The 22,413-nt window shown below is 47.1% G+C and overlaps 4 protein-coding genes and 1 pseudogene across 9 annotated transcripts in view; 2 read left to right on the top strand and 3 right to left on the bottom strand.

Moving 5' to 3' along the window:
* Positions 1-1,414: 1,414 nt before the first annotated feature.
* mterf2 (mitochondrial transcription termination factor 2) lies at positions 1,415-4,615 on the top strand. Of its 2 annotated transcripts, XR_003742907.1 has the most exons (3): positions 1,415-1,457; positions 2,104-3,561; positions 3,643-4,615. XR_003742907.1 is itself a non-coding variant. In XM_028958830.1 (2 exons), the coding sequence occupies exon 2, from the start codon at positions 2,122-2,124 to the stop codon at positions 3,253-3,255; it is 1,134 nt and encodes a 377-aa protein (XP_028814663.1). In that variant the 5' UTR covers positions 1,415-1,457; positions 2,104-2,121; the 3' UTR covers positions 3,256-4,615. The 2 variants fall into 2 exon arrangements, 1 of the variants encoding a protein (XP_028814663.1); XM_028958830.1 differs by having other exon boundaries at positions 2,104-4,615.
* Positions 4,616-5,769: 1,154 nt separating this feature from the next.
* LOC114767102 (dihydrofolate reductase) lies at positions 5,770-7,526 on the bottom strand. Of its 2 annotated transcripts, none has more exons than XM_028958642.1 (6): positions 7,173-7,526; positions 7,045-7,094; positions 6,868-6,973; positions 6,478-6,604; positions 6,186-6,310; positions 5,770-6,089 (listed from the first exon to the last, which is right to left on the bottom strand). In XM_028958642.1, the coding sequence occupies exons 1-6, from the start codon at positions 7,262-7,264 to the stop codon at positions 6,014-6,016; spliced, it is 576 nt and encodes a 191-aa protein (XP_028814475.1). In that variant the 5' UTR covers positions 7,265-7,526; the 3' UTR covers positions 5,770-6,013. The 2 variants fall into 2 exon arrangements, with proteins under 2 accessions (XP_028814475.1, XP_028814476.1); XM_028958643.1 differs by having other exon boundaries at positions 6,195-6,310.
* Positions 7,527-10,152: 2,626 nt separating this feature from the next.
* On the bottom strand, positions 10,153-19,536 carry cry1b (cryptochrome circadian regulator 1b). Of its 3 annotated transcripts, none has more exons than XM_028957258.1 (14): positions 18,613-19,530; positions 16,748-17,016; positions 14,387-14,495; positions 13,971-14,113; positions 13,641-13,825; positions 13,291-13,379; positions 13,064-13,204; positions 12,652-12,963; positions 12,412-12,563; positions 11,996-12,198; positions 11,773-11,889; positions 11,415-11,513; positions 11,094-11,168; positions 10,153-10,982 (listed from the first exon to the last, which is right to left on the bottom strand). In XM_028957258.1, exons 1-14 carry the CDS (start codon positions 18,622-18,624, stop codon positions 10,900-10,902), a joined length of 1,989 nt encoding a protein of 662 aa, XP_028813091.1. In that variant the 5' UTR covers positions 18,625-19,530; the 3' UTR covers positions 10,153-10,899. The 3 variants fall into 3 exon arrangements, 2 of the variants coding, with proteins under 2 accessions (XP_028813091.1, XP_028813092.1); XM_028957259.1 differs by lacking the exon at positions 18,613-19,530 and adding an exon at positions 17,286-17,580; XR_003742812.1 differs by lacking the exons at positions 11,415-11,513; positions 11,773-11,889 and having other exon boundaries at positions 10,909-10,982; positions 12,078-12,198; positions 18,613-19,536.
* A 39-nt stretch (positions 19,537-19,575) lies between these two features.
* LOC114767576 (uncharacterized) lies at positions 19,576-19,690 on the bottom strand (annotated as a pseudogene).
* Positions 19,691-20,561: 871 nt separating this feature from the next.
* Positions 20,562-22,413, top strand: part of btbd11b (BTB (POZ) domain containing 11b) — a 55,864-nt gene continuing 54,012 nt past the window's right edge. For both annotated transcript variants that reach the window (XM_028957257.1, XM_028957256.1), the window contains exon 1: positions 20,562-21,654. In XM_028957257.1, the coding sequence (XP_028813090.1) occupies positions 20,787-21,654 (868 nt within the window). In that variant the 5' untranslated portion in view covers positions 20,562-20,786. The remainder of the gene's footprint in view (positions 21,655-22,413) is intronic.

The raw sequence follows: 22,413 nt of genomic DNA, 5'->3' as shown, positions 1-22,413 counted from the left end.
CATTATGTGTCCTCTGTAGAAATGCAGATTTCACAATATGAGGAAGAAAAAAACAAAAAAACATTCGTGGAATTTTACACAAACCTAATGCATTCGTTTAAGATTAAATCTGTGTTAGGGCAGGGTGTTGTTGCTTTCCTTGCAGTGTGTGCATGTTTGTGTGTTTTTGCCCGCATCTAAAGGACACTCCATCCTCCAGCACCCACATCTGCACATCTTCTGAAGAGTAACTACCTTCTCTGAACAAACCTGCTTATATTGGGAAATGTTATCAAGGCAAAAGCAAATCTAAAAAAAAAAACCTTGCACAATCATGTACTGCATAGCAAAACCCTCCACGGACTTCAACTAATTTACAACATAACATCTTATCCACCAAAAATTTCTGCTCCAAGTCTTGGATGCGCTTGAGTCTCCACTGTTAGAGCAACAATCGTGACAGACAGGAATTTTTCGAGACTGCTGTCTATGGTGGGTGTAGTCTTGGGAAAAACACCGGATCCAAGTGAACTTGCACTGGGTGGCTCTGCTGAGCGCTGAGATGGCTGGAGGTGTGCGGGGGAAACAGCTTGAGGAGGCCAGCCGCGGTCCAGAACCGTGATTAGGCTCCGACTGTGAGCCACTCTCCTCCACAGTTTAAAATAACTATGCCTGATGCTCGCTGTGCTCGCAGCCCCCCTTGTACCATTTTCCCAAAACCTTGTTTGAATGTGCAAAAGCTTAGCTATTGTCTGTAATATTTATACATGATGACATTAAATGCCTGTGTATGTGTGACCCTGTCACATTTAAGTATACTATACTGTTAACGATATGGTTAACCCGGTGCTCGTGGCCTCACACCTCAAAGGTTGTGAGTTCGGATCCCGGTTTGGACCTTGTGTGCGCCAAGTTTGCATGCTCTCCCCACATGTTGATGCGGGGTTTCCTCTGGGTTCCCTGGTTTCCTTCCGCTGTCCAAAGGCAGGCAGACTAGGTGCATTGGCTCTAAATTGATGGGCTCCGGCACCCATGACCCTGAGGTACAAGACTAAGCGCTTAGTGAGCAACCAGCTGATATAACTGATTATATTTCTTCTATATCTATATCATGTGTTGTTTGCTATTGCGTTGCCTTTTTAATGCGTTCTTCCGCTTAAATTGTGGTGCCTTGTAAAGTCACTGCTATTCATTGCTATTTTGCCCGTATGTGCGCGTATTAAATTGTTCCCATTAATGCCAGTCATTGTTAATGGCTCTGCCCTGTGATCATTGTTCTGCACCGATCCACAAATAATTCTGCTGTCAGTACAAAGTGACCTCATGGTGTTTTAAGTTCAAAGAACTCTTTGAAGAGCGATAGAATCAATTCGTTTCGTGCACTTCCATTCCTGAGCGAACGGGGGCGATAAAGCAACTGCGATTCGAAACGCAGCAGCAGAAGAAAGGAATGTTTCGTGACTTCGACTAATTTCGAGGTATAGCCAGCATGCATTTAAGACTTTTGCACATTCCCATTATTGGCACGTCTTTATTCAGCCGGTGGCGCAACATAGACTGCGCGTCTGTACGTCTCACGACAAGCACCCGTGTTATTTCATGCCGCTGCCGCGCTCACCCGACGCACCTTGACGTGGATGAAACGCGACCTTGCAAACGAGCGCGTACATTACACTGATGCTGCATGCATGGTCGGGGCTTTTTAAAAACCCTTCGTCATTTAGATGCCATTTTCCTTCAGTTTCTTTCTGCAACATCCAGCACAGCGTTCCGCCGCTGCCGCTGAGTTAGGGACCGTCGTGAAAATGCGCCTCGTTAAAGGCCTTTTTTTAAAAAGCAAAAAACAAATCGTAATACTGCCATTTCTTATGCATAACTGGTCGGTTTTGCATTAGTTTTACAGGATGCAATGAAGACCATATACTACAGCAGCCAGTTAACCTGTTTTTGACAAACAGTGTGTCCTAAAACTTTTCTTTTTCACAGTTTACTAGAGTTGTATGACCAACTTTACTTTTACAAATTGTAAAAATCCACTATGCTAAGCCATAAAAAGTAACTTTTGATCAAGTTAAACAACCTTTCTTTTTTTTTTTTTTTTTTATTGATGAATTTATTTTGTAGGTGTCGCACAGCACCACCATGTTACGGCTCATCACAGCAACAGTATGCTGCTACTGCCAACATGTGCGGGTGGTTCCTCCTCTGGCTGCCAGATCTTGCACCAGGCTCAGCCCGGCTGAGAACCAGCAGACTGTGGACGCTCTCTATGGGCTTTCTGTCGACATCCGCCGCGTCCGGAAGATGAAGGCCTGGGTCCTGCACCGGACTCCTGCCTATGTGAATGAGGCTGCCTGTCTGTTGAGAGGTTTGGGAGCAGACAGTCTGGTCATCGCCCGGGTGATTGAGCAGCACCCGGAGGCGATCCTGTGCAGCCCGGAGGAAATGCAGTCTCAGCAGGAGCTGTGGATGACCGTCTGTCCCAGTAAGAAAGACTTGGTTGGCATTATTGAGAAATTCCCCGCCTCGTTCTTCACCTCTGCTCGGCACCACGAGAACCAGCGAGCCAACATTCAGTTTTTCCAGAGCCTGGGTATTAACAAGCGAATCGTGAGCAAGCTGATGGCTGGTGCTCCTCAGAGCTTCAGCCAGCCCGTGCAGCAGAACCAGAGGATGGTGCAGACCTTACAAGATGCCTACCTCCACTTGGGTGCAAGGGAGGACAACATGAAGGTCTGGCTGCAGAAGTTGCTTAGTCAGAACCCTTACGTTTTGTTGAAATCCCCAGAAGCCATGCAGGACAACCTGCTGTTTCTACATGACCGTGGCTTCTCCAGCATTGAGCTCTATCGTTTGCTCTCCAAGCTGAAGGGCTTTGTGACTGAACTCAGTCCTGATGGAATGCGCCACACCCTGACCTTTTCACAAGACACACTGGGCTGCTCTGATGAAGAGCTGCGGGAGGTCATCCTCAAATGCCCTGCTCTCCTGTATTATCCTGTGCCCATCCTGACAGAACGATTCCAGAACTTTCTCGCTGTTGGGGTCAGCATGGCCCAGATCATGGAGACGCCTACAGTACTGGAGCTCACCACTGAAATTGTGCTGTACCGTATTGAAAAGCTCAAGGCTTACGGCTACGACATCCGGACCGGGGGCTTAGAGGCTCTCAACGGGACGAAGAAAGACTTTGAAAAGAGCTACGGAAGGCTGCAGCTACGCAGGGAACGGCCAATGTTCAACCCTGTGGCTCCACTGATAGCTTCAGATGATTGATGTCACTCTGTGGAAGAAAGCTTTCAGTCTGATTAAGCAGTGAAATGGACAAAGTGCAAACTCAGTATTTTATCCTATTTATAAAATATAATTTATGAAATATTGCCTGGAGTGGGTAGCTGTCCCTTAAATCAGTTATTTTGATGAAGACATTCAAACCAAGATATGTGAACTAAGTAAAGTTGTGACCATCATAAATTGGTGGATGTTTGGCTAAAGAGATGTATGCTTTGGATGCAGATTTGATTTTTTTTTAAAAGGTGCTTTTGTAAAGGTGCTCAATGATGATTCCTGCATCTCAAAAAAGTAATGTTATTATAATTGTATTGTAGTAGATCTAATCTCATGTAGAGATCAGGCACATTTCATTATCCTCCTTCCCTGCAGGATCCCTGGCCTGCAGTGCATTTTAATGAAGGTGGACCGCACTGGCTAATGAAGCTTTATGACTTGATGCCCAAGGGTGTATGTGAGTGTGTGCTGTTTTTTTAAATCCATATCATTGAAACAATAGCTGGAAATCTTTGACATCAGCCCATATGAAATCAAATACACAATGCATGTAGTGAATAAAATCACACTGCGGCCACTCAATGTCAAAGCAGATGTTACACACCTACTCATGTGAACTCGTGTGCATGCCTGAAACAGTGTGTTAGGGATTGAAATGTGTAGTTCACGTACAACCTCCTACACTGGTCATTTCTAATTCATTAATCCATGCAATTCATTTTTTTAGCTCACATTTCCCGTTTTTATCTACTAGAAATAGAACAAAAAATAAACAGTATAATATTGAGTGTCATGCTGTGCAATAGCCATCAAAAGTGCTACATATTTCCATATTCATATGTGCAACATAACATTAATTGAACCGATCGTGTCCACCCTCCGGTTCTCTGATATTGTCCATGAGGTTGAACACCGAGAACAAGCTTTAGACTCTTCCCCTGTCTGCTGAGGAAGCTGGTGTGAGTTATACCCAAAAGCAGAGTGGAGGTTAATGAGAGTGCGTATAAATAGGGCTTTTTCATTTAGACCATGACACCAGGTATTATTAGGCCAGTCTTACATACTGGCTTTATGGAGCATAACTCAGGGAATATATGAAAATAGATGACGTGCAATTAAAGTCTATAATTTTCCACTGTGACAAGGGCGTGGTTGGACACTGGGTGGTAAGTACTCTGGGTCTGGGGTCGTGTGGAATACGCAGAATTAATGGCTTCCCTCAAACACAAAACGGATCATTTATTTACTTTATTATGACCTTGCGGTTTTATTCTTTATGACCCCGTAGCATAATTGGCTTTAAAGGATATCCAGTTTTCTGTCACGGTAAGTCACACTAAAATTAACATGCATCCAGGATAAGTCCAGGAGTCCTTATCCTGGTTATGGTATCTGTCCTGATACCACCTGCTCGGTTTGCGTTTAATAAAAGCCATTTTTCTGTGCTTCCAGTATTTTATGTTTTTAACAAGAACATCCTTCTAATCTAAAATGTTGGTTAATATCGGCACAAGACGCTCTTGTGCAGGGTAAACACACACTGTGTTTGGAGCGTACTTCTTACAGTCCCCACCCTCCTTCGCTGGACGGGTCCATGGCTCTTCATGCTCTCAAGATCAGTAACTATTTACAGGCTGGTCCGATCTCTCTCTCTCTGTCGCCCCCTGGCGGTGCAGTGTCGTTCATTCATTTTGCCCAAGTTAAATGGCCACGGCTTGTACACATTTACAGCGTCGCCCTTGTCCAGAGCGACTTACAATCAGTAGTGACAGGGACAGTCCCCCCCCTGGATTTACTCAGAGTTAAGTGTCCTGCTCAGTGTGTTACCCACTAGGCCGCTGCCGCCCCTTGACTGACAACAGAGGCCATTGGGGTGTAGATGCAATCGTCGTGTGCGCCTGAGGAAGGGCAGCGGTGGTTGTGTTCTACCGCCTGGAGGACTGGCTTCTCGGAAGCGGCGCGAGTGGCTGCTGACGTTGCTCGTGACTCAACGCGTGACAGCAGCAGCGAGGCCTTCCCACATGAACCACGAGGCATTGCTTTCGTGCAACAGATGCCATTTGTTAAGACCTTAATGCCTGAAGGATCGTCTCAGCGCGCAGCAATTGGCCTCGTCCGAGTTCTCCTCGTTACCCGCGGCGCCGACACCGCTGCCGGCGAGTGAACCCTGGCCTGCCGTCCTCCGAGCAGTGACGCACGGGGGAGGTGAACTGGTTGTCGGTGTCATTGCTGCGATGCCCATTAAACTGATGCGGAGCGTGCAAGCGTTTTGAACTGAGAAATTAGTCTGGAGACTGGCTGGCTCGGCGCGGACCCCCATCTGTTCATTATAAACCCTCTCTGGGACGTCGGACGTCGTTTTCCTGTCTGCTGAAAACGCCACAGAATAAAATATATATATACTACTGCAATTGCAAATAATTAATATGTTTGAGAGTTATTGCCATATGAATATAATATGAAACTGGATAACTGGCGAGAAAAAAAAAACACCACAGCAGGAATCGTCCAATTTTTTTATTGAATCACCATTAATTAAAAACGTTTGGTAGTTTTCCGAGAGCAGATGATGGGCACATTTAAGTTAGAGGTAGCAGATGTCTGACACCGAGATTTGGTGACGGCACTGACAAAAAAAAAAAAAAAAAAAAGGTCAAATGCCGCGAAGGTAAACGCATACAAGCGCTGTGGCTGCCGCAGATCACTGCATGACGCACGCCGGCACCGTCTCCATCTCCGCTGCCACTTAGGACTTCTTGAAGACTTGGAATTTGAACTTTATTCCGTTCTCTTCTTGAGTGTCACCTGGCACGCCGTGAAATCTTTTTTGGGAAAAAAAAAATTATAAAAAAAAAATCAAGACGACAACCCTAAGTCATTTTGCTCAAACCCCGTCCCTTATTTTAAAGCCGTTTTACCGTCCATACCCTTCCTGTAATTTGTAAAGGCTCCTGTCAAATGGTGGGAAGAAGACGTCACAGTCGAACTCCTCCATGACGTCAGTGAGGTAGATCAAGTCGCACCACGGATGCTGAAGTGCGTCCTGAAGGGAACAAAAAAAGTAAAAATCACAACAATCTGAGGGAATTTTCTATTTGCGATTTCACGCTCGGGAACGTTTCTTTTTTTTCCCAGCTAACCGTGCACATCGGGCAGGATCCGAGTTATTCATTATCCCAGCTATCATTGCATCAGATCTGCGACTTTTACCCTGTAGACCGACGTCCCACCAAGAACCCAGACAGTCTCCACCACGTCCTTCAGGGGGCTCTCAGAGACCAGGTCCACGGCGCTTCTGAAGTCCGGACACAGGTAATGGGCTCCCTCGGGCGCGCATCTGTCAAGGAAGCACAACAAAACGTCTCCGTTCCCGACCTGCCGTTCGGCCTTGACTCTGGAACACTGTTTAAAACCGACTGCAGAGGGGGACTTACGTGTACAACATTTACCAACATGACCATTTACCAGCGAGCAGTAGTGACAGGGACAGTCTCGGGGTTGAGTGTCTTGCTCAGGGACTAGATCTGTTCAGGTCGCAGGTTCGAGATGCTCTGCAGGTGCTGTGCGTGTGGGGGGGGGGACTGGGACTGTCTTCCTTACCTCAGCGTCCTGCTCAGCACCGCGTGTAGGGTGTTGGGAATGGGAAAAGCCTCCTGGGGGCAGGAGAACCAGCAGACCTTCCCCCACACCAGCAGGTTCCTCTTCCCTGCAACGGCGAGGTCGGGTTCAGCCGGCGTGGTGCCGGGAAAAGAGCTGCCGCGGCGAGGACTGTCTTACCGGGCGAGGACACGGCGGAGATGGTGTCGAGCAGGAAGCGGAACTCGGACCTGCGGGCGGACAGAGGGCCGAGGTCCGGGTCCGTGAGCGAGTTCTGGCGCAGGAAAAGCCGACGGCGGCGCACTTACGGCAGATCCCAGGGCAGGCGGCCGTCCTTCCCGATCCCCATGTTCCTGCACGCCGCGGCGATCAGGCGCACCGGCTTCCCTGGCGGCTCCATCGCGGCTCCCGTCCCCGTCCCCGTCCCCGTCCCCGTCCGTCCGGAGGCCGCGGTTTTATACCGAGAGATTCTGTACTTTAACACACACACACACACACACACACACACAAACGATTTGCTCCGGGATCCTGGCAGGCGGAATCAAAACCGCGGAGAAGCATGTGGAACCGATGCGGACCTGCCACGTGGACGATTATTATAATGTTATCAGTGACGAATCAAAAAACATCTTCATTTGTTCCGAATATATTCAAAAAGTACTTATTTGTATGTTATCATTACTTGCCATTTTTTGCACTGTATGAATCAATTGTGTATGTAGTTATTTTGTGTGTGTGTATATATATATATATATATATACATATATACACACACAAACACACATTTTTTTAGTATAGATTTTTAGTATTTATACAATTGCATGTGATGTTGGTCGAATTATAGACCGATATCCAACCTTCCGTTTACATTGAAAATTTTAGAAAAAGTCATAGCCCAGCAGCGGAGCGTGTACCTAGACAGCAACAACATTCGTGAAGCATATCAATCGGGATTCAGACCTCATAGCACTGAGACGGCGCTGGTTAACGTGGTTAATGGCCTGCTGTTGGCCTCTGATCAGTCCTGCCTGACCTGAGTGCAGCGTTTGGCACTATTGATCACGATATTCTCCTTGCCAGGTTAGAGAGAATGTTGTTGGGATTAAGGGAACAGCCCCTTGTATGGTTCAGGTCATATCTGACCGATTGGTATCAGTTTGTGGACATCAATGGTGATTCGTCTTCACATAGTAAAGTAGAGTTTGGTGTTCCACAAGGTTCCGTCCTAGGTCTGTTGATTTTTTCCTTATACATGTTACCTTTGGGTGACGTCATTCGCAAACACGGTATTAGCTTTCATTGCTCCGCTGACGACACACAGTTGTAACTATCAGCAAAGTAAAGGATCTAGATGTCCTCATTGATGCACGTCTCTCATTCGATTCGCGTGTAGATAATATCACTAGGATAGCATTCTTTCACCTTAGAAATATTGCAAAGATAAGAAATATGATCTAATTGCACGATGCAGAAAAGTTGGTCTGTGCCTTTATTGCGTCAAGGTTAGATTACTGCAACACACTACTGTCTGGATGCTCTAGTACAGTAGGTGCATGAGTAAACTCCAGCTAGTTCAGAATGCTGCAGCCAGAGTTGTAACTAGAACTAGGAAATTTGACCACATCACCCCAGTCTTACAAGCACTGCTCTGGCAACCCATCAAATTTAGGATTGAATACAAAATCCTGCTTTTGACCTAAAAAGCTCTAATTGGTCTCGCCCCACAGTACCTGAGTGAACTCTTAGTTATTTACGACCCGCCACACCCCCTGCGATCAACGGGTGCGGGGTCACTACTGGTACCCAAAGTACAGAAGGTCATAGCTGGGAGCAGATCCTTCTCCTATAGAGCTCGGCAGTTGTGGAACGGCTTGCCGGTCAGTGTTCGGGACTTTAAATCTAAACTGAAAACACATTCTGTTAAAGTCCCAGACACAGTGTCAATTATTAAGTCCACTTTATTGCACAGTCACCCTGTTAAGCACAGACAGTATTAAATTCGCCTTAGTTAGGCTGTCCTAGTTAGGGTAGGACAGAGTAGGGTTGCTATAACCACATATTTCAGTATCAGTCGTGCAGTTCCACCGTCTGCTGCTGCTTCTGTTTGTTCTCACCGAGACGCTGAATCAAGCACACAGACTATCAGCAGACTCCAGTGAAGAGACCAGCAGATAAATCCTGAGGGTCACCGCAGCCACCACCACCGTAACAACTAAAGCTTCAGGGATTTGGACAAATGGACTTTGGACTTCTCCACCTCTAAAACTGTAGGACTCAACAACTTTTTCTCTTATTGGACACACCATCACAAACCCTGCACTGACACCATTTGCAGGCTCACTCTACCCTCTCTGTATCACTCCTCCCCAAGGTTTCTTCCTTTCTTTTTTTCTCTCTCCTATAGTTATTTCCTTGTGTGTCAATTGTGGGGGGCGTCAACTGTAGGGCCTGTCAAAGCCCTTTGAGATATATAAGAAATAAAAGAATTGTTGTTGTTGATGATGTCTATAAGATGACCAGTCACTGTGGTTTTCAGGCCATATTTTCCCTCCAAGATTTTTTTTAACCACAGCCATTCCCTAACAGATGGTTCAGCTTTTCAGAAATTAATTGATGAAAAAAAATGCGAAAGAGACAATGTAAATAAATATGGACTATTTTAAGCACAAACATTAATTTATCAGGGGTTAATAAATGTATTCTAATGAGGCCCTGATCAATAAAGCGGAAGTGACGTTGTTAGTGAAGGTCCGCATTGATGAGCGGTCTGACACTTTGCAAAACAATTTGCAAGATAATTTTGGAAAAATTCAGTGATTTGTTATTCTATTTATTATTCAAATTTGAAAATAATAAAATATTGCATCAGCACTTTGGACATCGATTTGTCAATTGCAAAATGTAATATCAAATTGCCTGCTCTGGCTGAATATTGCACTGCCATTATTTGTGCTTAAAATCTTCCATGAAAAAGATTTCATAGCCCACCACACTCATTGTCAAGAATTTGCACCATTTGTTTACTGTCACGTATTTAGCACATACTCACAAAAAGAGAGAAATTCTTTACAACCATGTAACATGAAATAGGTTTCCCGCCGCTATATACTACTATGAAATTTCTGCAGTGTTTTGAATCACTGTTATTTGTAGAGTTTGAGAAGTCACAGATTCTGATGAGAACCATACTCAGCCTCCGCTGCTGATGACGCTGTACCATCCTTAAAACAAAAACAGAAGGCGAATTCAACAGGTAAATACAGAAGCATGGAATAAACACACAATATGAATTTTTAAAATTTGAATTTTAATGCAATAACATCAGTACATTGTCGGCAAAGGCTTAAAAGCATTCACATGTCTCCTGCTGGAATTAAAATAACGTGTTGGAATTGGTTACAACATCCCCAATGTTACAAAAATGCAAGAGGCCAGACTACAGCAAAGATGAAATGACATTAAAAGGAGATAAAATATTTACAGTTATATGCAAAATTATGTAATTACAAACTTATATACACACAAGCCACTGGCTTCCTGAAAAAGTATAAAAGATTTTAAATATGCTTAGTAAGGTGTCATAAACCTTGTTTATGACATCATAATTCCCAAATATCAAACAAATTTGGGTTTAAGCCAGAGGCTTACAATATGGCTTTTGGTTTGTCTGAATCAAGTGCTATTAAATCAACATGAACAGCTAAGCAGTAGTTAAGGGACAGAAAATGAGACAGAAAACATAGAGCTGTACTGCTGGAAGGCCACTACACGTGGTTTGTAAATGATGTATGACAAAATACAACACATATTGAACAATGTTCACCAGAACAAGCCCACTGTCTAGCTACCAGGACAAACTTGATTGTAATTTTGCATGTATTCTTCTCTCAGTGTGTGTGTGAGTGACAGTATGTGTGGTTTTTTAAGTTAGATGACGTCTAATTTGTACCAGTCTTAATATATTGTTGACAGAACAGGTGAAGTTGTAGTGAATGGTGGTGATTTTCAGCAGTATGCTGCTCTGATGCAAGTGTGTTAGTGACTGCTCTGTCTCTGCACTTTAGAGCTCCTTGCCACTAAATCCTCATTGTGGCGTTTCACTGCAATTGTTCCCTTTCCTGGGGTAGAAAAAAAAAAAAAAAAAAAACAGTACATAAATTCATCTGTCCAGAAAATATCGTATTTTAGGTACAGCAAAAACCCAACAGAAACATAATGTGAACTTTTACCTCTCTGTGATGCTGGAGCGTGAGCCATCTTTGAGTCTTGTCTTTGAGACTCATCTGTACCGCCCACTAAGTTACCTTAAAATACCCAAGAAGATACACAGAGCTGTTTAAACGAGAACAATGTTCCCATAAGGCATATGAATAAAAAATTAAACAGATTATTTGTGGGTGGCATTGGTGGGTTTCATGGGTACATGAACCTCAGCATGGTGTATAAATATCTGAGCAGAGGGCGTGCGCAGCTCATGGCTGTGAATGAGATTTGTTAAAAAGCAGCCGCTGCACTCTGGGAGAAATGGTGAAAAGGAATCCAGAACCCACCATGCTGCTGCCTTGTACTTGTGCCAGGGTACCGCAGATCACCGTGCCAACTAGATTGCGCAGCCGCTTCGCTCTGAGGCGCCGATGTGACTTGTTGCACTGAAAAGGATTGGGGTTAATATTTTAGTTCAAACACAACTAAAATCAAAACACAAAGTCAGAGCATTACAATCTGATAAAAGTACAATATTTTTTCAGACAATGTTCCAGTATGTCAATGAATATTGCCACTTAAAATCACATTGCATGTGTTGTTCATAAAATGTTCATAAATGTAATGCCAGTAATGATTATGAGTTTGGCAAATATTTTCCACAAAAAGTTGTTAAGTGTAAATGGAGAAGTGTGACTGCTCTACCTGCTGCTGCTGCTGAACCCTCTTGGGCAGAATCCACCGAGGAAGGCCCCGCAGCCGCCCCTGACATCGACGACTCCCCATTATTACTGGAGTTGGACGGTACCGTTGCGAGCAGCCCTGTGAGAGATACCGTTTATGTCACAATTCATGGTAAACTGTTCACAATGAATCACAATGTACTTCAATAATTCATTCAGAAGTGTTCTGCTGTGTCAGGCCTCACCCAGTCCCCGGTAGCAGGACAGCTGCTGGTAGATCTGTTTCATGCGCTCTATGTTAATCCTACTGGCCTCAGCATGGTTCACCATGGGTTTCGGGTAGTGCACTCCAATAATACACTTAGCCACCTTCTGCACAGATTCCGGAGCATTCCAGGGGTCGTAGATGTACTTAGACGGGAAACCTCTCAGTATGGGCAGATAGCGCCTATAAATATACAAAATTATTAACATTTATGGCATTTATCCGACGCCCTTATACAAAGCAGATATGTAAAGGTTGCATGTCTGAAGCGTCGCCTCCTCTGTGGATATCTCTACTGGTTTATATGCAAATGTGTTACCCAGCAGGCAACTACCACCCTGTATGTCATTACCAAGTGTCACAATCGTACATTTATATCAGGTGTGCTCGCCTCACCTTATGTAGTCTCCGTTGGGGTCTGTGCGACGGCCAAAGCCCACTGGACAGTAACAGTGGAAGAACTGCTGGAAGAAGGAGCTGCATGAGAGCCACATCCAGCTCCCTGCGTTCACACTCCAGTCAGCATCCAGCAGCAGCTCCTCGAACACCTAAAAACAAAACACACATAATACCTCTTAGTATCTCATGCCGCTTTTCAAGAGATGTTCTTTTCAATTCATATCAACGTGACTGTACCTTCATGCCCTCCTCCCAGCTGATCCACAGATCTCCACGCGTGAGGAAACAAGCCACAGCGTGTCGGGCCAGATGGTGGATCCATCCCTCCTGCCTCAGCTGGGTCATGATGGCATCGATCCAGGGGAAACCGGTCCGCCCCTCGGCCCATTTGGCCAGCGCCTCTGGGTTCCGGTCCCAGGGCATCTGCACGCAGATGGGGTTTCCCTCCATCTTGTCGAAGCGCGGGTTGTTGGTGGCGGCCGTGTAGAAAAACTCCCTCCACAGAAGCTGTCCATAGAGCGAGAGGGGAGGGACACAGTTCTTTTTCACCTGTGGAAAGAGCAGAATATTAACGGGCGTGGCAACCACTCATCCTTGAAAGCAATCTTCAGATATTTCCTAAACCATAGGTGTCGGACAATAAATTCACCTTCCTATAGAGGTCAGTGAGTTTGAAGTAGAAAAGTCGGCAGGACAAACAGCCAAAACGCAAGTAGGGACTCAGACCAGTGGGGCTGGCCAGTAGGGAGTTGGCGTTCATCCTGGGTCGCTCAAAGTTGGCCACCCATGCCTGCAAATAAATAAATAATTTTTTGAGCCAATCCATACAAAAGGACATGAGTCGGGACATGAAATGCGAGAACTTGGACACCTGACCTTCCTCTCCAGGTGCCTTTCCAGGCGGGTCAGAGCCTCAGTCTCTCCTCCTGGCCACACAGCAGTGGTCAGAGTATCGACCTCAAACCCTGCAGAGACATTTATAACATTTATCAGGCGCCCTTATCCAGAGCGACTTACAATCAGTATTACAGGGACAGTCTCCCTGGAGCAATTTAGGGTTAAGTGTCTTGCTCAGGGACACAATGGTAGTAAGTGGGATTCGAACCCGGGTCTTCTGGTTCATAGGCGAGTGTGTTACCCACTAGGCTACTACCACTCAGGTTTCCACTGAGCTCTCAAAACATCAAGCCACATTAGGCTGCATGTGCACTGAGGATGAACCTCACCCAACTCCTCCAGAGAAGGAACGCCAAACTTGTCGTCGTGGTCGTCGCTGATGGGCGTGGTACATCTTCCCATGACGTCGGCAGTGATGGTCTCCGCCGGCATTTCCACAGCATCCATGCGGCTGATCAGACTCTGGAAGCGCTTGTAGGTGAGTGGAGACTGGCCTCCATTCAGCTCAATGATCCTGCAGCCACGAGACACAGAGCAAGACAGAAACGTTGAACAGAAGCAATCTGTTTGTCAGGCGACTATGAAATTTAATTTCATGGCAGAATTCATGCAGCATAATTCATGTCAGATGACCATAAACTGGTACAACATCCACTTACTTGTCCAGATCGTAGAGAGTGTGGGAGATCCGCACCATCACCTCCACCCCCGCCTCATTGGCGAGCTTCCTTATAGCCGCGTCACGCTCTTTACCAAACGGCTCAGAGTCATACTCGTATGACAGACGCGTGACCTTCCATTCCTGCAGATGCAAACCACCATGGAATCAAACTTAAACTGCTTAAACGTTACTGTGTCTGCAGGCACGCTTGAGTGTGTACAGTGTACACACACACACACACAATTTCAAAATATTCAAGTATTAATTTATAGTGTTCTGCACCAATTATTTCTGCTAAACATGGCACAGTTATTTGATGTAAGAATTATATCAGCTGCCACATGGTCCAGGGTTCCCCATTACCAGCAGTTTTGTCAGGGAAATACTAATGTAAACCAGCCTAGTGTAGTTTACCTTGAACAGCCTAGGGAAGACATCAGTGGGCTGGCCTCTGATTACAAACAACCGGGAGTTAATCTTACGAAGGCTGGCATCCAAATCCTCCAGACACTGCAGCAGGAACCTTGAGTAGAAAAATGGAAAGTAAACACGGAGAGATTCTACGTACTGTTCAACGTACAGATCAGCACTCTTAAATTGCAAGAAACTAATTAAACATGACAATTCCAGTTATGCTGAAATGTGCAAATATAGGTTTTAACAAACAAATCCATTTATACTACTATTACATAATGGTTTAAAGCTGCTATGACAAGGTGCTTCCACAAGGGGGCACTATGACCTCAATCTTATAAGAAGAATTTATTCAGCAGGCGAATGATGAACGATGACTATGTAAAGAATTATCGGCAAGACTCATTTGATTTAGATTTTTTCCCCCCCAACACAAAAATAATATACATAAGTTTAAATTATTCCTAGTGCTACATAGAAAAGTAGTAATCATCTGTGTTGAAAAAAACATTTAGCAATAAGAAAGTAACAATAATACATTTACATTTCATTTTACAGCATTTATCAGACGCCCTTATCCAGAGCAGTCAGTAGTTACAGGGACAGTCCCCCCCTGGAGCAACTTAGGGTTAAGTGTCTTGCTCAGGGACACAATGGTAGTAAGTGGGATTTGAACCTGGGTCTTCTGGTTCATAGGCGAGTGTGTTACCCACTAGGCTACTACCACCCTGTAATACATTTTACACAAAGCAGATGGTAAAAATCTGGAACCAACATTTCACCCAAACCAGAAGAGCATTTGTGAAAGAACAACAATAAGCAAAATAAAATAGTTTTGACCCCAGGCGTCTGGCCGCAGGTGATCCTCTGTGAATAAGGTGCTGTACTATTCCCCCAGCAGAGCAGTCAGATATTCGAGCTGATTATATCAGCCAAATCCTGTCTGAGCTGCAGGCGTGCCTCGCTGGCCCGGCCCGTGATCTGCCAGACTGGGTCAGCAGGACAGAGCCCGTTTGGATCCTGTCTGAAGCCCCTGACACGACTGTCTGATCCACAGAGGAGGGCGACGCTTCAGACGTGCAACCTTCACATGGCTGCTTCACCTTGCGCAACGAATTTCAATGCAAAGCATTTTTAGCCCCTTTGGATTTACATTTACATTTACAGCATTTATCAGACGCCCTTATCCAGAGCGACTTACAATCAGTAGTTACAGGGGACAGTCCCCCCCTGGAGCAACTTAGGGTTAAGTGTCTTGCTCAGGGACACAATGGTAGTAAGTGGGATTTGAACCTGGGTCTTCTGGTTCATAGGCGAGTGTGTTACCCACTAGGCTACTGATCAAACCCGGCCACGTGTACTGCATAGCGCATAGGCTCTTGGTGCCGGACACGGCTGCAGCGTAACCATGGTTACCATCAGAGGCATGCAGCCACAGAGAGGGTCCGCGGTCAGAAAAGTAGGTCAGAGACATGCAGGAGTGGGCCGCCGTAACAGACCACCTGACACACTGCCCCAGTTCCCTGACGCCCTCTTCAGGGACAGCCACGACGTCAGCCCGGGTTACATCACTCCCCCCACCAGACCACGGGGGTCTCTCCCATTCACCGACGCCCAGAGGCGTCCCACTTCTCCCCGCTCTCTTCCTCTCGGTTACGCACTTGTTGCCAGGTAACTTTTATTCCCATAATAGGAAGCGTGCACGAGAACGGGGCACACTCAAGCCATTACGTGCACGTGTCTGTAATGTCACGTAAAAGGTGACGGCTGGTCGTAACTCTGGCACGGGTGTGGCCTTGTTTTGGTCCAGGGTGCCTGGCATTCACTGCAACACCAAGCCACGAAGTGATAGCGATCCCAGTAAGAACCAGCACCACCAGCAGCTTTGCAGTCCAATTATCAAAAAGTTAAAACAAATTAAAATGCCAATATTTTCATTTGATTTGAGAAAACAAAACTGAGAAATCTAGAGACCTGCTACAAGAACAGTGGGGTGTGGTCTCGAATTCTGGGATGGTAGTATCCTAGTGGGTAACACACACGCTTATGAACCAGAAGACCCAGGTTCAAATCCCACTTACTACCATTGTGTCCCTGAGCAAGACACTTAACCCTAAGTTACTCCAGGGGGGGACTGTCCCTGTAACTACTGATTGAAAGTCGCTCTGGATAAGGGCGCCTGGTAAATGCTGTAAATGTAAATGAATTCAGTCTCTCCTGAATAATAATGTCATTATTTCATCGTTTGTGGTGTTATTAAAATGGCTCGCAGCGTAGTTTTCACTGGTTTGCATATTTTAACCGCGGAATTGCCGCGCATCAGTGAAAAACACGAGTAATAAAAGGAGAGCGGGGTCTCACCTCCACCTGCTCACGCCGACGCTGGACGAGCCCGCGAACCAGGGGTCCAGGATGTAAACACAGCGCAGCGTGTCCGCGCCCCGCAGCGCGTCCCGCAGCGCCGGGTTGTCGTGCAGCCGCAGCCCCTTCCTGAACCAGTGCACCGCGTTCCCGCCCATGCCTTCGTCCCCGAACTTCACAGCGAGCGGCCAACTCGAGCTTAGCCCTGCTCGAGGAAAACCTGTCCCATGTCTGGTGTGGAAATGGGTCTGCCGAAAGGTGCAATTCCACTAAAACAAAAGAAACGTGACGTAAAACACGCGGCGTGAACTCGGCTCCCACGCGTCGCTCGCCGCCGAAAGCGAACGGTACCACGGGTCCACGGCGCCCGGCTGCTTCGACGCTCAGTTTTCAATTCACGCCGAGACACTGTACGCCATGTACCTCCACTCTAGTCTCCGCCCACACGTGCACGCGCATTCGGCCACGTTGCCAGATCCGCGTCTTACAAGTGACCTTGGATTAATTTCATTTAAATATTTTTAAACGTCAGACGTACATGTTGTTGCGTATCTGTGTTGCCCGTAAAACACGCACACCAACGTTCGGTGTTTAATCTGGTTAACGTAATGTGGGACACAGTGCAGACCCCCTCCGTTGGGCTGCCGTTCTCTCCGACGAATCTGGCAACCCCGAGCCGCGTCGTTGGTTGGTCAGCACCGCGTCGACACGTAGGCGCTTCGAGTCACGTTTTCAAAGTGTGGACAGCCTGAATTTGAGACGTTGAGTTGTGTCTTCAACACAGCTTACTAGAGACAGCAAACCTACTATAAAAGGCGTTTACCCCAATTCAAGTCGTTAAGGAGAAGCCACATTCCCCAAAAATGTATTTATCGCTCTCAACTGCCCCTCTCCGTTGATTGGGTGGTCCTGAATGACCCGGATGAGCACATGAAGGATTTAGCATATATGCTAATTTTGTTGTCCACATTGATAGACATATTTTCTAAGATAAACTAATAATGAACGACGTCCATGAAATGAACGTGTGGATTCTTAATATAAACACGATTAGCAAGAAAATACAAATATTATGTGAACGGATAGAATAATTTTATAGCAAGGCCCAGTTAGACTGCACACTATAATGCAAGTTATTGTTCCAAATATACTGCTTCGGGTTTATTACGTGAATGCATGCATATGCATCCTTGGTGGCAACTTTTAAACTGGTGAAAAGTGCAATTACTGACACAGTGACCACCAAGCTCCGAGGCCTTTGATTTTCCCAGTCGTCAATTTTTACACATAAACGCATTAGAATTAGAATCAGAAAAAATTATTGATCCCAGATGAAATTGCTTATGTAATGAATATTGCACATTGCCCGACCGAGCACTAGGTGGCAGACTCAGTTCTTCTGCTTTATGTCCAAATCACAAGAAAATGCGTATTTTCTATTTGCTAACATATTAATATGTCCTTAACATATTATTTTGGAACATTGTGCGTATTGGCTTAACTGCATATTTTTGGTGGAGAAATGGAACTTTGGCACAATGTCTTGAAGATGGGAAATCCTCAGTCTCCACAAGGTGGCGCCATTCTCGCATTAAAAGATATTTTAATTTGGAACGTTATTATAAACTGTTTGAAGACAGCAAAATATGATCACCTATAGTGTGTTTTTTATAAACTTCTATGAAGTCCTTAAATAAAAGCAATGAAATAGTATGGTGTTCAGTGTGGCTATTTTGTACCACAAGTGTTTAGCTCTTAACACGGGTAAATAATGAGTATTAATGAGTACAGATTTAACTGAGAGATTTATTTTACCAATTTGATGGTTACACATGTAAACCTAGATGTGGTTAATTTTTACTCACAGGGAAGTTCATTTCCTTGTGAAAATCCAGTCATGTTGGGTTTTCTCTCTGGATCTCTTCAGATGAAGTGCAAAGTCCCTCTTTGCCATGAAAATAAACTAAATCCACCCCAAAAAAAATTTCACTGCATTGAAAATGCTTGATGCTTGAAATCATCGTTCTTCCCCTGTTAACCACGGTTACCTGCAAGGAAACACGTGCAGTCGTCATTGCGTAAAAAGGGCTTCACAGGCAAGGATATTGCTGCTCGTACGATTGCACCTAAATTAACCATTTATCGGATCATCAAAAACTTCAAGGAGAGAAGTTCAAGTGTTGTAAAGAAGACTTCAGGGCGCACAAGAATGTCCAGCAAGCGGCAGGATGATTCAGCTGCAGGATCGGGGTGCCACCAGCGCAGATCTTCCTCAGGAGTGGCAGCAGGCAGGTGTGAGAGCATCTCCACGCACAGTGAGGTGACGACTTTTGGAGGACGGCCTGGGGTCAAGAAGGGCAGCAAAGAAGATGCTTCTGTCCAAGAAAAAGTCAGACTGATATTCTGCAAAAAGTCCAGGGATTGCAGAGTCATTTTCTCAGTTTCTCTTTTCCAGCAGGATGGAGCACCACGCCATAAGTGGCTCGGGGGAACAAAGCATTGAAATTTTGGGTCCATGGCCAGGAAACTCTCCGGACCTTAATCCAACTGAGAGCTCATGGTCAATCCTCAAGAGGACAAACAAAAACCTACAAATTCTGACAAACTCCAAGTTCTGTTTTATTAAGTAATGGGTCGCCATCAGTTATAGATTTGGCCCAGAAGTTGAATGCCAGCATGCCAGGGCCAATTGCAAAGATCGATGTAATTGTCAATAAAAGTCCTTAAAACTTGTAATTATGTGATTTTTTAAACCGTCACCCTTGGCGAGCAGTGGGCAGCCATGACAGGCGCCCGGGGAGCAGCGTGTGGGGACGGTGCTTTGCTCAGTGGCACCTCAGTGGCACCGTGGCGGATTATGGGGCCACCACTGCATGAATGGCTGAGCCTCCCCCTGGGTGAACCGCCTTCTTGATCACGGTATCTCTCCTGCCAGGTAAGTAATACTATTACTACTAATACTACTAATTCTACATTACACCACAGAAACAACTGCGAAAAAGATCTCTGAACACCGAAGCAGCAAACTTTGTGAAAACCAGCTATTTGTATTATCTCAGAACCTTTGGCCGCGACTGTACATTATGTTATACGTCGAAACGTACGTACGGGGTCGCTATTGATCCAAAGTCGCGTCTGTGCGCGGTCGCCCGGGTTGCTAAAAAGCCGAGGAGAAGAAGCAGAGAAGATCGGAACTGTTGCTCCAGGATTCCAGCTGTCTCCCCTGAACACCGCCAGCAGCGGAACAAACTCTCCCGCGTCTGCACACGCAACAACACGACCGAGCGAACACGTCCAGAATCTAGAACGATGCAAATATATATATATATATATATGTGTGTATATATATTTTTTTTGCGTGGCCAACATGGATAAAAAAAAAAAAACCCAACCAGAACAGGACAGGACAGCGCGGTGCGCGGTGTGGATTACGACCTTGGCCGGCAGCGTGAGCGGGTCGCGGCGCGATGATACATTATGCACGTAATTCATTCATTATTGACGACCGTGAGTCGCGTTACAGCGGCCCGGGGAGGGGAGGGGGGGTACAGGGGACAGGTAGCGAAGGGACCGCCGGGCCGATCCGTACGGGGGTTCGCTCGGCTCTAATTAGCCCTAATTAAACGTGAAAAACGTGTTGGACCCCCTTTGTGTTTCTTGGCACCGGGTAAAATTAGATTTTTTTTATTAATGGTTAATGGGAAAGTGCGTCATCGCGCGACAGGAATTCGCGCGTCTTTATTGGCTCTGGGATCATCCCATTATTATTAAGTCACCCCGCTAACGGACCCGTGACAGGCGTCGCGGACGGACGTGGGTGTCGTCACGGTAGAACCGCGCCGGACCCGACTTTAAAAGAGGGCTCCCCCCGCCCCACGCCCACTGGCTCCTCCCCCCGAGCACAAATCCACTCGCGGCGTTGGCGCAGTCGGGTGCGCGCCGCTCGGTCGGGAGGTGCCTGGACGCGCGCCGCCGGCGGGACAAAGTTGGGGGGGCTCCGCGCGACGACGCATCCCCATGGACGCTATGAGGTGCAGTCATGGCAAGAAGGGGTAAGTCCGCGGCGAGGACCTTGGAGGACCTGACGCTGGATTCGGGTTATGGTGGCGCCGCCGACTCCTTCAGGTCGTCCAGCGCGTCGCTGTGCTGCTCCGAGGCGCACGTACCGCACGCGCATGGCGGGAACTGCTGGCATCTGACGGACTCCATGCACAGCCGACACAACAGCCTGGACACCGTCAACACCGTGCTGGCCGAGGACGCCGAGATCCTGGACGGCTCCGGCCACTGCGCCAAACTTCCCGAGCTGGAGGACGTGCCGTGGAGCCTCGGGGAGGTGGAGAGCGCGCTGAGGAAGGACGCGGACGCGGCGCGGGACGTCGCGCTGAGCGGCGACCTGTTGGCCAGGCTGTCGGCGCTGGTGAGCCGCGCTCTGGTGCGCGTCTCTCGGGAGGCGCAGCGCCTCAGCCTGCGCTACGCCAAGTGCACCAAGCACGAGGTGCAGAGCGCCATCAAGATCGTGCTGTCGTGGACCGTCTCGGTCAACTGCGTGGCCGCGGCGCTCGGCGCCCTGTCGCTCTACAACATGAGCACGGAGGACAAGTTCAGCCGGGGCAAGTCGGAGCGCTGCGGCCTCGTCTTCTCCGTGGGCCGGTTCTTCAGGTGGATGGTGGACGGCCGGGTGGCGGCGCGGGTCCACGAGCACGCGGCCATCTACCTGTGCGCCTGCGCGGAGAGCCTGTTCCGCGACGCGTTCGCGCGCGCGCTGCGCGGCGCGCCCGCGGAGGGGGACAACGGGGTCCCCAAGCTCACCGCCGAGGCGCTGGAGCAGGCGATCAACAACGACTCGGAGCTGTGGGGCCTGGTGCAGCCCTACCAGCACCTCATCTGCGGGAAGAACGCCAGCGGTGAGGCTTTCGGGGTTTTTATTTGTCACACGCACGGCCACGCACGGCATGATATGCAGCGAAACGCTACTGACCACAGTATTGCAAATGTTGCAAAAGGACACAATCAACCAATATGCAATATGCAAACATAACCAGATATTACACTTTTATGTCTTTAGCATAAAACTTAAGATATGCGTAACAGGTAAGACAAAGTATAAAGTGAAACGTAAAAAAGTTTTTAAAAATTGTGCCGGAGTTAAAAGAGTAAGGGGGGGGGGGGGGGGGGGGGGGGTGGGGGGGGGGGGGGCGGCAGAGTGATTGAAAGTGAAAGTGCTGGAGACCCAGGTTCAAACCCCACTTACTACCATTGTGTCCCTGAGCAAGACACTTAACCCTAAGTTGCTCCAGGGGGGGACTGTCCCTGTAACTACTGATTGTAAGTCGCTCTGGATAAGGGGCGTCTGATAAATGCCGTAAATGTAAATGTAGTTCTATGTAGTGTTATTGTTGAGAGCTCGTACGGCCTGCGGGAAGAAGCTCCTCCTCATTCTCTCTGCGTTGGCCTTCGGGGAGCGGAGCTTCCCTGATCGCAGCAGAGAGAACGGGCCATTTTTGGGGTGGCCGGGGTCCTTCACGATCTTCCTGGCCCTGGTCCGGCACCGCTTGCTGTAGGTCGATTGAAGGTCAGGGAGCTTGGTACGGATGATGCGTTCAGCTGATCGAACCACCGTCTGTAGGGCTCGGCTGTCCTGCATGGTGCTGTTCCCGAACCAG

This window comes from Denticeps clupeoides, chromosome 17 (genome assembly GCF_900700375.1).
Source record: "Denticeps clupeoides chromosome 17, fDenClu1.1, whole genome shotgun sequence".
Classification (NCBI taxonomy): Eukaryota; Metazoa; Chordata; class Actinopteri; order Clupeiformes; family Denticipitidae; genus Denticeps; species Denticeps clupeoides.
The sequence above is the reverse complement of the archived record's forward strand: the minus strand, read 5'-3'. Positions and strand labels throughout refer to the sequence as shown.